General features: G+C 44.1%; 1 protein-coding gene across 1 annotated transcript; it reads left to right on the top strand.

Moving 5' to 3' along the window:
- The first annotated feature begins 7796 nt into the window (after nt 1–7796).
- Nucleotides 7797–9313, top strand: LOC6590612. Its single transcript, XM_026986701.1, has 3 exons — nt 7797–7814; nt 8778–8851; nt 8949–9313. The coding sequence occupies exons 1-3, from the start codon at nt 7797–7799 to the stop codon at nt 9184–9186; spliced, it is 330 nt and encodes a 109-aa protein (XP_026842502.1). The 3' UTR covers nt 9187–9313.
- The last annotated feature ends 3854 nt before the right edge of the window (nt 9314–13167 follow it).

Below are 13167 nucleotides of genomic sequence, written 5' to 3'. Positions count from 1 at the left end.
AAGCACATAAAAGTATGCAATATTTTGTTTAAAAACAATTTTTTATTAATTTCTTATATATAACATAATTACGTACATACACACACACACGTATATATAGCACTATATATATACAAATATATATATATATATATATATATATACATGATAGACAAATCCCAATCCGGTTCCAAGGTTTAGTAAAAATAAAGAAAAAGATAAAACAACAAGAAAAACCAACAATTTTTGATATGAAATCCTACGCATAATTACGAAACTTTTATTGTTTATAAGATAAAAACTTAAATACAAAAACAAAAATTAATAAATTAAAACAGACTGACGGACGGACCCTGACAGCATGCCCCCCTCACCCCTCGCCCCACGCCCCACTCACGCCTTCACAAAGCCCAAAAAACAAATAAATAAAAAATGAAAGAAAATCTTCAAAAATTAGAAAGACAAAAGAAACGGCAACTTTTTGGTTGATATATACATAAATATATATACATTTATATAACTGACTGACTTTACAAAGACGATACACACACACACAGAAAACATGCTTACATTATATAAATTAGTTAAACTTAGTAAATAAAGAAACCAACAACAAAAACAATTGGATAGTAGGTGATAATTGGTGTGTCTTAAATACCCCCCCTACCCATCCCTTTTCCCCCTTCCCACTCCCGCTTATGCCCCCCCTTCCCATCAGCCTGCTACACTGTCATTTTGTACTAAATTTTAAATTAAAACAAAATCAAAATAGTTTTTGGTGAACGTAAAACAAAAATTCATCAGGCAGGCATAATTATTAATTACCATTAATTATACGAGTAACAAAGGAAAATTATGATTAAAATGTATACACAACAACAACAAAAACAAACAAAAAAAAAAACAAAAACGAAAAAATACCAATAAATTACATTTTGCAATTCCACAAAAAAAACTAAACAAAAATATATAGAAAAGCGCAGAAATAATTTTTGTGAGTTTTCGCTGAGATCCTTTCCACACCCACACCCACAACCACACACACACACAACCGCGCGCAGCAAAGCTTACACTAGCCAACATAGAACTGGGGACAGGGACGACAATTTGTACTTCAATTGCGAAACTCTGTGGGTTTTTGGTGCAGTCAATCGATTGGACGAAATTTCAGTTCGACATTTTTGGCCTTAGAAAAATAACAGATATAAAAAGTAAAAAATAAAAAATAAAAAATAAAAAACAAAAAACCAATTGAATGAAACTAAGAATACTTTATATATATACAAACCACATATACATTATAGCGAATACGGAACTAGTTTTAGTTTATACAAAGCAAGGGAGCAGCTTTCAAACTTGAAATAAAACAAAACAAAACAAAACAAAACCAATCCAATCCCCAAAACCAAACTTTGTTAAAAACTAAATACAGAAAGGAGGAAAGAGGACGAAAGCTAATCTATTAAATAATATACAGTGACGTTGAGTTGGCTAGAGCGGAGGACGCGGCAACAAAGTGTATCTATATATGATATATGATATATATATACAAGAAACAAACACATATATAGATATATCTACTGTTAACTTTTTACGCTAAGTTTTTAGTGAGAGAAATGGTTAAATTTTTAAAGTAAAACTGAAAACTGAAAGTGGAAAGTGGAAAATGGAAAACGGAAAGCGGAAAACTGTAAACTGAGAGCTCGACAGGTGTAAAATGAGTAAATTAAATATAAATTTAGCATACATATACATATATACGGCATACTGATTATGTTACGATATTTACATTTATATAAAGAAAAGATGCAACAAGCCCCGGAACTCCCCTCTGAGTAAAATATTAAAATCAGCAGCAGGAGGAGCTCTCCGGGTCCCAATAAAATAGCAAACCGAAACCAGGAGAAGGTAAACAGAATTCATTATATATACAAGCAACCTCTTCTCTACATACGAGTATATGAAAGAAAGGCATTATACATATATGATATAAGATTAAGTAGCTCTAGGCCGACTGTTGCACACATATATACATCTCACCCACACACACAGACACACCCTCACACCCACACTCACAAAACCTCTGGCATATGCTAATGAGGGCCCTCTGGCCGCTGCCCATGACAGATACAAATGATCATCCGCAAGGAGTCACCCACAAACACACACACACACACACAAAAAACATTCTCTAAAAGGTGTACAAAAAAGCAATATAAACACTGTGAAGGGATGGGATGGTGATGGAAGTGAATGCTAGCCACAGTGGACATTGTCCAGACTGATCCAATGGGCCCGATAAAAGCCGAGTTCTTTATTTCTACTACGCTTCTTTTCAAGCATTGGATTCTGAAGAGATTCTCCACACGCATACATATGGTACAGGCGGCATATATTCGATTTCAGATCTCTCGGAATTTCCCGGAGCTGTTCAGATAGTTGAAAAATGTAATGCATCCGTGATTCGGTCATAGTTTTTATCTAGCCTATGTTTAGTGCATCTTAGTCAATCTTCTTATCCTGCATCTAAAATATTTTCACCATTTAGACACCCCACAGATTGGCTTTAAGTTTTTTCCTCATCAGGAATGCTCACTGTACTTCGTTATTAGTCTTTACTTCTACTGTTTCCTACTGTCTTGCATGCTCCCAGGGGCTCAGTGCACTCTCATCGACTCTTTTCAGTCCGTGGCTGCACAACGTGGCGTATGCGCAACTTCTTTTCTTTCTGGCTCCCAGCCCCGACCTTCCGACGATACCAAAAATTTGTTATTTATATTTCAACGAGCAGGGCTCGAAGCATGTTTAATTTCAAACAATTCTATTGCGTTTTTTAATGCCCAAACACGAAAAAGAAAACGAAAATAAATAAATCGGAGATCTGTAGCCAATACAATCCAATATTTACGCAGACCAGTTGTAAACAAATCGGTACGAGTAGTGGAAGGGTCGGACAGAGGGTAGTGGCACACGAATGTATGTTGCATAAAACAATAATAAGACGAGGAAGAAGATGAAGGATGAAGATGAATCATGAATCGAAGTATCCGGAGACATGGTACTCCACACGAGTACATATACACCCATCCCAAACACAATCGAATACGAATGAAACCGATTCGTTATTCATATGAAAATTCACACACTCACACACACACACACATAGACACGGATGTAGTTTTAGTTGATTAGGCGAATTCGTTTTTATATATTTGTAAATTGTTTTTAGGTAAATCGAATTATATACAAACATAAATCATACATGCATACATGCTATGTATGATCCAGATTATATATAAACTATGTCATACTGCATTATGGTTATTATTATGATTGAACGATTCAAATGATTCATGATTCTTGATACCGGAAAGGGCGAGCATCAAATGGAAAGACCGCAGGCGAAAAACTCGGTAAAAGGCTGGAAAAGCCGTTCGAGAGGCAGGAGTGCAGAAGTAATTCAATTCATTCTTAACAATAAAATGTAATCTGAATTATACAAAACCAAAAAAACAAAAAGCAAAAACAAAAAAAATCCAAAAGAGAAAACAAAAGAAAATCATAAAGAAAACATTTTGCACAGTTTTACTTTGAAGGGGGGAAGGGGATGCAAAGACTGAGCAACAGTTTGATTGCCTTTATTATTCTCATTGTTCAATTAAAATGAAGAAATTTCATTAATTGCCCAATGGCATTGTTCGATGTCCGATTTTGCATTTATAATCCACGTCAATGAAAAGCCAATCAATTCCAAATGGGACTCCGCACAGCGGCAATAGTCGGACTGTCGGACAGCCGCGGAAGCAAAATCCGACTGATCTGCCCAAGGGGGTATTTATGAGGGAATCGAATCCGATCAATGAACTTAAGTTCGGAGGTAAGTGAGTTATCGAATGCGTTCCCACGGAGGAAGCCAGTAGATCCCAGGGATCCCAGCTGGGCCAGGCTATATACATAGATGTAAGCTTCAGGCAATAATCTGATTGACATGTTTTAAAGAAATCCCACTGAGATCCAAGTGACAATCCCTTTCAGTCCTTCTGGCAATCTGCCATCAAGTGGCCACTCTCAAAGTCAATAAACTCAGTAAAGTCATTGAAATAGAAGTTATTTGAATCAATAAATACTCGCATGAAATAACATTTCAATATCATGCTAAACTGTTGCCTGGCTCAATCAGTAAAGGATTCATATGCCAACTCTAGTCGTGAGGGCCACCTGATGCTTGGCAAAACCCCTCACAACTTTGTTTGTGTGTCTTGGGAGTGGGAAGGGCTTCATTTCTGCCAAGTTCAGCAAACTTTTGTGGTTCAGCAGGACGAGTGGACAATTGTCTAACTCGCATTTGATAGCCATAAATAAATGCACCCCGCCGCCTCACCACAACCCTGCAGTCAGTCTCAGTGGCCATAAAAACGTGCCACACACACAGGCCGAAAGAGAGAGAATCTCGTACGAGAACAGCCACAGCAACAGCAATTGAAGCATTAACAACTACAACAACGACACCTGCGCGCCCCGTTAAAGGCAAATCCATGTTTGGGGTAAACTAAAACTTGGCCGCACTTGCCACATTGAGGCATTGGGAAGAGTAGATTTATGGCCACATATGTATGTAGTACACGTTGCGGCTTTCTGTGGCAAGGTCGCCTTTGATGAAGTCAGCAAAGCAAATAGTTTTCCCTGCGAGTTCCCCTTGAACGTTATCGGATTCATAGGAAGCTGAGCATTGGATTTCCATTTGTGATTTAAAGGCCAAATGGGAGGAGACTTGCTTATATCATCAAATTGTTGTATATCCTACATCCTTCTCAAACAAAAGTAGCCTCCTCTATGAGTCTGGCTCTACAAAGTCCAGGTCCCTCTGAAGGACAGAAAGGCGCTACGCTTCAGGCCTTTTGGTAGGTCTTCAGCTGGAATCTACTTTGTTTTCTTTCTGAAATACAGGTCGATAAGAGCTCCATTCAACATTATGGATTCCTAACAGATTTTCGTGATTTTGGCAATGTCAAAACCATGAAAGAAATGAAAATTGTTTCAAATTTATTTTGCGAAAAAGCGCAGACATTGAAATATTCAGCAACCATAAGTGCCGTGCGTCTTTTAAGCTCGATTTTTGATCAAAGCCCCATGTAATCTAGGCTTTTGGCTCGCGGGGCTCTCTCCCCAAAGGGGACCGGACCCGGCCGGCCCCCGGCTGGATGAACTCCTCGGTTTTGGCCATCAATTATGTACAAAGATGAAGCGGGAAACTCTGCTCGGCCCGGCTCGAATATGCAAATACATAATACATGAAATTTTCACTTTGTTTTTGTTGCTTGTGTTTCGTTTTTTTATCCATTTTGCGAGTTTTTTTGTGGATTGGTTTGGCTTTGCAATTTTAACGCGCTTCCGTCAATTAAATTCGCGAGGCGTAACTGGTAAACTGGTAAACTGGAAAATTGTGTCACACACAAACCACACCCCAAGCCCCAACCCGCCCCGGTCCAACAATGGCAGTTTATGGCGATTGGGGGTGGGGTGCAGTGGGGCGCGTGGTGATGTGGCGATGCACATGAATGTTGCACGTTGCACATGCGGTGGCGCTACTGCTTGTTGTCCGATGATCGACATAGTTAAGTGAAAATTTATTGCAGAAGGAAATGGCCGGGAAGAAGCAGACGGCCGGGGCGGGGAGACTGGGATACAACAGGCCTGATGTATCGGTTTCCGGGGCTTAAAGTTGGATAATCCCTGCCGGCACGGTCGGGCTGAAGTGAAAGGCGATTCGGTTCGGTTCGGTACGGTTCGGTACGGTTCGGGCCGGGTTAACAACATGTTAAGCAAAGTTTGGCCATTGGTTTGCTTTTGCTGTTGCTGTTGGCCATCTCCAATATTTATCTCTGGGTAAAGTTTTTCCCCTTTCCCATTTGGCCTTGTGCCAGTTTTCCGTTTTGGCTCCCCTCCACCGCCGCCTCCAATAAATACCCCGCACAAATATTGACGCAGCGTTTTTGATGGAAAGGCTCTCAGTCGGTTGCACTTGACTTGACTTGACTCGGATCGGCCCCGGACTGGATGTGATTCGATGTGGTTTGATTGGATTTGATTTGATTTGATTGCTGCCACCATTCACTCGAATGTGGTGCTAATGACCCGATACCAGCCCCGGGCCGGGGCCACCGGCTGGGGCTTGCACCTTGTAGGCAATTAATTTTGACACTTTTCGCAAATGCGAAGACCTGGTGGAAAACCGGTCAGTGCTGCGATCATATATCATTCCTATTTTCTGATTATATCATCAAAAAATGCCTGCTAATTGCCGAAAAGTGCGGAGAGGTGCAGAAAACAGTCCCCAACAGTCTGCAGACCAATAAAGCGGAGTATCTGAAAGTTATATCATGTCAAGCGGAACAGCAGCGACAGGCAGAAAAGAAAACTAGCTGGATGAGCCAGACCAGCCGAGACCCGGCCATGCAACACCGCGAAGACAATGACCAAGTGTCGTGCCGGTCTGGATTTGTGATTGTTATGCAACAGCAGCGCGAAACCAGTTGATTAGCCAGCCGAAATGGCTGGAATGGCTGAAATGGCTGAAATGGCTGAAATGGCCCAAATGGTGCGCTTCCTGCATTACTCTCGTCGCGTCAGCCAGCGGCAAGAATGGCCAATCAAACGAATTGCCATCGTGTTGCACATTTAAATTGCAACCGGGGAGAGGCGGGTGGGGGTGTGTAAGGGCGCAGGGCACTTGACATGACGACATATTTCAGCGCACAACTCAATTTACGACAAACGTCCCGATCCGAGTCCAAATGTCTAACCAGGAAGCTAACCAAATCCTTGATGCATTTGAAACTGCAACATTGTGCCGGCGCCGGCCCCCCCATCCCCACATCCGCACACCGCCCCTGCGGTGGCCGGCGGCTGCCTGGCAGCCAGACCGACATAATCGCTGCGTTTAACTCAGGCAAAAGCTTCAATTACACTTACATCTCTCTCTGTCTCCCTCTGCTTGTGCTCTCTCTTTGTCTGCCTGTTCGGTGGCTTTTTGACTGCGACAGACAGAGATGGGACGGTGACAGATGGAGAGAGAGAGGGAGAGCGGGAGAGTGAGGCTTGTGGCTTTGAGCTTGAGTTGTTGCTTTTGATGTTTCTTTGGGTTTTCTTTTGGCTTTGGCTTTGGCTTTGGTTTAGTTGTGGTGAGTTTTCATGATAGTGATAGCCAGGGTGGCAGGGCACCCTACTCGGCATATTGGAGGCCTGCGGAAACAGAGATTTAGGTACATTCTTCTGGGATTATCTGGGACTAATAAACATCTCTGTCTGTAATCCCAGGAAGGCACGTGCATGTAATTCCAATTTATTTTCCTTTGCCATACTTGGAGGAATCGATCGGCTGCAGCGCCTTGGCCGCGTCGGTGCGAGCCGCAGCCCCTTGGAACCGTTGAAACCTGGGCTGACGTCCGTTGGCCGTGCCGCAAGTCTGGACCTGCCGGGCGGGTCTCGGTTTGTCGCACTCGCTGCCCCTCCGTTGGGGCAGTGTTTTTGTTTTTTGTGCCGTGTTTCCACTCCGGCAACTTCGTGTCACTCCATTGGCCCGCTCTCGCTCTCGGTTGCCAGTTGTGGCATGCTTCACTGTAGCAGCAGCAGCAGCGGCAGTGGCACTCATAATTTTTTTCTTCGCTTTTTGCTTCATATTTAAGCGGCTGCAGGCGGCAGGTCCAACAGCAATTTCGTTTCCACACGCGTCGACGATGGTTAACCAAAATCCGCGCTTTTAATCCAATCCAATCAAACAACAGCATCAGAAGATACGAATTAATCCGCGAACAACAATGCATTTGCCCCAAGGAGTAAGTGTTCCATTGAGCGTAGTCCTCCCTGCGCCAAAGAAAAGGTCTATGAAAAAGCCAGTGCAAAATACTCGAAATAAAAAAGTGAAAAAAACAAATATGCATGCAGTAAACCTTGTATAAATTGAACTCCCCTTAGAAAGTCCGCCAAAAAAAAGTGGCCAAAAAATACGAGAATAAAAAACGCTCCATTTTGCAACGAAGTTTTCTTCAATCGCGCGTGAAATGAGTAAAACATAACAGAAACAGAAATGATGAAATGAAATGGTCAAAACCACAAAAAACATAATTGGTTTTTTACGATCGAACATGAAAAGAACTCTCCGTTGGCCCATAAACAGTTAATTCAACCAAATTGTGCAACAAAGGGAAAGTCACTTTGCCGAAGGGGCACCACCAGTGGGGCGGGCATGAGGATATCCATTCAAAGACATTATTTGGAGCCATTCCTTGAATATCGAAGTCATGATTAAATAATTTACCAATCTTTTGCTTAAGGAAAATGGTGGCAATTTATCCCAGTCCTCATGGATTTAAATAGTTTAAAACTCCTCAACTTGTAGATTAAAAACTCATTTGTTTTGTTTTATGTTTTCAACAAAAATCTCCCCCATCAAGAGGCTCTGCTGTTTTTAAAATGGGACTTCCAAAGAAAATTATTCCGGATTTTCGCAGCTCAACGGAAAACCATTTGATAAAAAGATTTGAAGGATCCGAGGGGAAGCCCCAAAACGGCTTGACCTCCACCCCCATCGTCCTTCTCGTGCTGCTGACAGCTTCTGTCAATGCCCCATCAAAAGCAGTCGGCCGAGGAGGAAGGCGATCGGCCAGGCAGGGAGAGTGGAGGTCGGGATGGTCCTTCTTCTAGGCATTATGATAATTGTGTCGCGTGGGGAAGCAGGACGTAACCCCGCATGTACTGTACTGGACCGAATCGTAATCCTTGTACTCGTTTCCTTTCAGGCGCTGAGCTTTCTCTTTATCACTTGCGTGATGTTCACGCTGGCTGGCGGCCATCCATCAAGCGACAAGCTGAAGTAAGAGGCAGTTCCCACTCCACCGAAGTGCCTGGCACGCCTTTAACGACACACTTCGTGCCACATGAAGCTGATGAGCATATCCCTTCCATTACAGGATCCGCATACACGTGCCGGTGAAGCACCACACACATATCCACACGAAGACGGTCATTAAGAAGGTCCCGTTGCCCATTCCAGTACCGGTCAAGGAGCACCACGAGCCGCCCAAGAAGCACCACAGTCGCAGCCACCACCACCACCACGAGCACCAGGAGGACGAAATGGACGACGACTTCGAGGGCTACGAGTATCCCGTGAAGGCCAAGCGACGCACGCGGCATCCCTTTGTCTGAGTGTCTGCAGGGGCAGGAACCACCCACAAGAGGCCCCAGCCGCCGCCCCCCGCCCCCCACACTCCACGCAGCGGGGGAAATGGAATCAAATGAAATACAATTTACGCAGATTAAGGCAAATACGAGTATAAACCAAAATACGAGCCAGCATGAAGGCGAAACATAAAGGAAAGGAAGGACAAAACAATGGAAGGAAGGAATGAATGAAGAAAGAAGGGGAAGTCTGGGTCTGATTTGTCACTGGTTTTTAGTGTGTAAGCAGAGTAAAAAAGGAAGAAGGAGTAAAAGGAGGCGCCACACACACTTCTGTGCAATAAAGTAAACAAATATTACATTTAAGCACCATTTAAAGCCACGTCTTAAAGTCCATTCTCTGGGGTGTTACTCGGTTTGGGTATTTCAGCCAGGCCAGGCCAGGCCAGAGATGCTGGAACCCCAACCATATGGATTTGAGCACGATCGAAACTGTAAGCTCTGGAACCTTTATGGCAATTAGCAAATCCCACGAAGTTTGGAACAGGACGCGAAACGTACAAGATGTTTCACTGAGTTTCTACCCAATTTCTTGGTGATCTTATGAGCCATAACTCTAGCCGGATTGATAGTTCTACTATAAATCCTTTTTTGTTAGAGTTCCGTTCAAAATCCCTTTTCCGATTAAATAAATTTCACAAGAATGCAAATGTGTTTAGGTTTAAGGTTTCTCTTCCATTTTCTCCCCCGTTTCTAGACGCATTCTGGCCTTGGAGGAGCATTGCAGGGACATGTTCGACGGAAAAGTTCTGAAAATCAGGAATTTCCGTCGTGTGGCCTGAATCTGAAGCCCGGAAAACCAACAAGATTTAAATTGATTGAATTGAGCATCTGCAGCTGTTGCTGTTGCTGTTGCTGCCGACGCCTGCACCTTCTGTGGGATATTTGTGCATAAATAAATGAAGGAACAACAGCGGAACCAACAGCAAAGTAAACTAAGGGCCGGAGATGTTTGTAATGATGTTGTGGCTCCCCGAATCATCTGCCCCGGCAGCGCCTTGGAGTGGGGCCGAGCCCGAGCCCTGGCTTATGCCATGAAATATGCATGCTCAGCTGTGTCCCTCGGTCTCCGGTTATGTTTCTGACTCTGTGGCTGGAGCCGAGTCCTGAGCACGTGCTGGGAGGCCGTCTAGTCAACAGAAATGTTAAAGAATGTCAACAACCGCTTTCCATGCACGCCGCCTGTTGCCCGAGCAAGCAAACATCCCGGGGCGGCAGCTGTTGATAGCTCATTTCCACGACTTTAGCGCCACTCAAGTGCCAGCCACTCAAAGCACAAGCACAAGCACAGGCAGGAGCAGAGCGAAAGCGAAAGCGAATAACAAATGCCACTCATCATGTAGAGCCACTCAATTTACTGGCTCCACCGCCCACCCGCCGCCCAGCACTCAGCCGCTCATTGGGGGGGAAATCGGTTTAGCCGGGGGGGAGGGGGTCTAATTAATACACCCGAACACAGCGAGCATCCCACAAACATAGCATACTTGCACGCCACACCAAGCAGTGTCCGTGCAAGTGTGCAAGCAGCGAAGAGAAGAGAGCTTTTGCTGGTTATGCTGGCCACTAATCGACTGGGAGAGCGAGCTGCAGCTCCAGGAAGCTTTTACTCGATCAGAGGCTGTGCAAAACACACACTGGTGTTTATCGAAGCGACGCGTCGGAGCCAGAGAGCAGGGAAAGCTCCAGGTAGCTTTTCCTCGATCAGATCAGGTTTTACAAAGCCCTCCGTTCCCGCTTCCCAACCACTTCCCACTTCCAGCTTCCAAAGGAAACAATTTGCATTGGAGAGCGTTTTGGAAGGCATCCAAATGAGTAGCCTTTGTGGCCATGCCTTCTTTAATCAATCAGTAGAGCTGATAGCGTTGGTAATTCTTAGAAGCAATAAGACCTCATTACCAGACAGAGACTCTGCAGCGATCTCTTCGAAACTTTTGCGTAATTTGTCGAGCTAGGGGCAGACAGTTCACCGCAGGACCTTCAACCGTGCGTCTGGACTGCGGTAGTACAAAACTCCGCCACTCTGTGGGTGTCAGGCACATATATTTACTTAGCTTTTCGTGCTGGGGCTCCGGCGCTCTGGCGCTCCGGTTCTGGTGTCGTTGTTTGATTTCGGCGCTTCTATTTGATTAGGCCGCCTAAGCGGGCTACGTGCCCGGGTTAATTTGCGGCCCGAAGTGTTGGCTGAGGGTGCGAAAGTCTCTGCTAATGTGTGCGTGTATCTGTGTATCTGTGTTGATGTTTGTGCTGGTGCTTGTGGTGACAGCAAATAAATCGCACGCATGTACCCACCCCCCACAAACACAAACACACACACACACAAGCACTTGCAATAACAAAAATAGAAAAATTGTGCATACCACGCATAACAATGAGAAAAGCTCACACGAGGGGAGTGGGAGAGGGGGGGATGGGCATGGGGGATGGGCGAATGGGAATGGGCCTAGACAAACTACTTTTTGGCTACTTAGTGATAAATATGCTGGCTAATCAAATGGGAAATGGATTTGTGAATTACGAGGAGGCATCCACGAGTGTTTATCCAGCCACAAATCCCTCAACTAATTTCCATTCATCAGCGATTCGGACGATTTGATGAGCCGTTCGACCCATAACAATGGGTTGCATAGGAATTCTGGGTATTCATTTCGCAGGAAGGAAAAACAAGCGTGAGTTCTCCTACTGCCAGCCAGGGACTTGCGAGCCCACTGAAGAGTATGCCAATTTCGACTTATCTCGACTCTCATAATTTTCTAGCTGGGCAAATAATAAAAGTTTACCCCACTCGACCCCCAGCCCCGTAACTACACATCTGCTTGAGCCGGAGGGATATTTGTCTCGAGTGGATAGCTCTTGCAAAGGGCCCTCCTAGGGCCCTCATTCTCCCCCGTGCCCCTGCCCAACCGTCTGCATATTTGAAATACAAACATAAAAGGACAAATTTGCTGACTTCGGTGAATGAACCGGGACAAAAACATAAACCATATAAACATATTGTTAAATATAGTTTATGCCAGAGGCTTCGGGCAGCTGCCCCTCCCACTGACCGACTCCCTTCTGCGTGTGTCCGTGCCCGACTTTTCACATTTTCCTTTTACGATTCCCGTCTGGCCTAGGGGCGGCAGTAGGAGAATGGCCGTGTATGTTTTATTACTGCCAGAGAGAAAGAATCAATATCAAATTTCGGTTTTATTATTTGCATAGTCCGAAGCAGTCGGAACCAGGGCCAGGGGCCACGACCCCGTTCGCCCACTGTTTTATGGCCACATTTAGCCAGAGGCTACGGAGAGGGCCATGGTCGCGTGGCACTGCTCTCGGTGCGCTTAATTCCCAATTAATTTGGGATTTGGCCAGTGCCTTCCGACCAGCTAATTAGATGGCCATAAAGCGGCCGCTAAATTCCGCCAGCATCTGCCGTGGCGGCGGCAGTTAATGCGCTCGTCACATGCACAAATTAATTACAATTCGACACCCCCCCCAGAGATTGGGAGGGGACTCCTACTACTACCATTTGGCTGTTGGGAACACCAAAATTAAGTGGCATATTTTAGAGTTTCGAATCTACCTATAGTTGTGCGCAGACACTGCTTTTTATCTGTAAATTCAGTTCGGAATCAGGAGACAATTCCAACAATAGACTGTTTTCCCCCACATATTATCATCGATTATAATCTAGATGTTCATTTATCGATCCAGCTGGTATTTATCTAAACATTGGTAGAAATAATAGTAATTTTGATTAAATAATGATTATAGTATTGTCTTTATAGCCAATTCAGATTGTCCATTAAATTTTCAGCAACGGAATTACGGAATTAAAATATCCCTCTCGTCTAATCCCATCCTTTCACTAAAGTACTGATGGTTAGATCAAAGTTTTTGTCTGTATTTTTTTGGAATTACGCGAGCGCTTAAGTGTATTCATTGAATCCAATCAATAGCTCTCAAAAT

This window comes from Drosophila persimilis, unplaced genomic scaffold (assembly GCF_003286085.1).
Source record: "Drosophila persimilis strain 14011-0111.01,24,50 unplaced genomic scaffold, DperRS2 tig00000002-arrow-pilon, whole genome shotgun sequence".
Lineage (NCBI taxonomy): Eukaryota > Metazoa > Arthropoda > Insecta > Diptera > Drosophilidae > Drosophila > Drosophila persimilis.
Note: the sequence above shows the minus strand (reverse complement) of the source record. Positions and strands in the feature narration are given on the sequence as shown.

Coding starts and splice junctions, on each gene's coding strand:
- LOC6590612 (XM_026986701.1), top strand. Junction 8,852..8,948: donor CCATCAAGCGACAAGCTGAA/GTAAGAGGCAGT, acceptor CTTCCATTACAG/GATCCGCATACACGTGCCGG.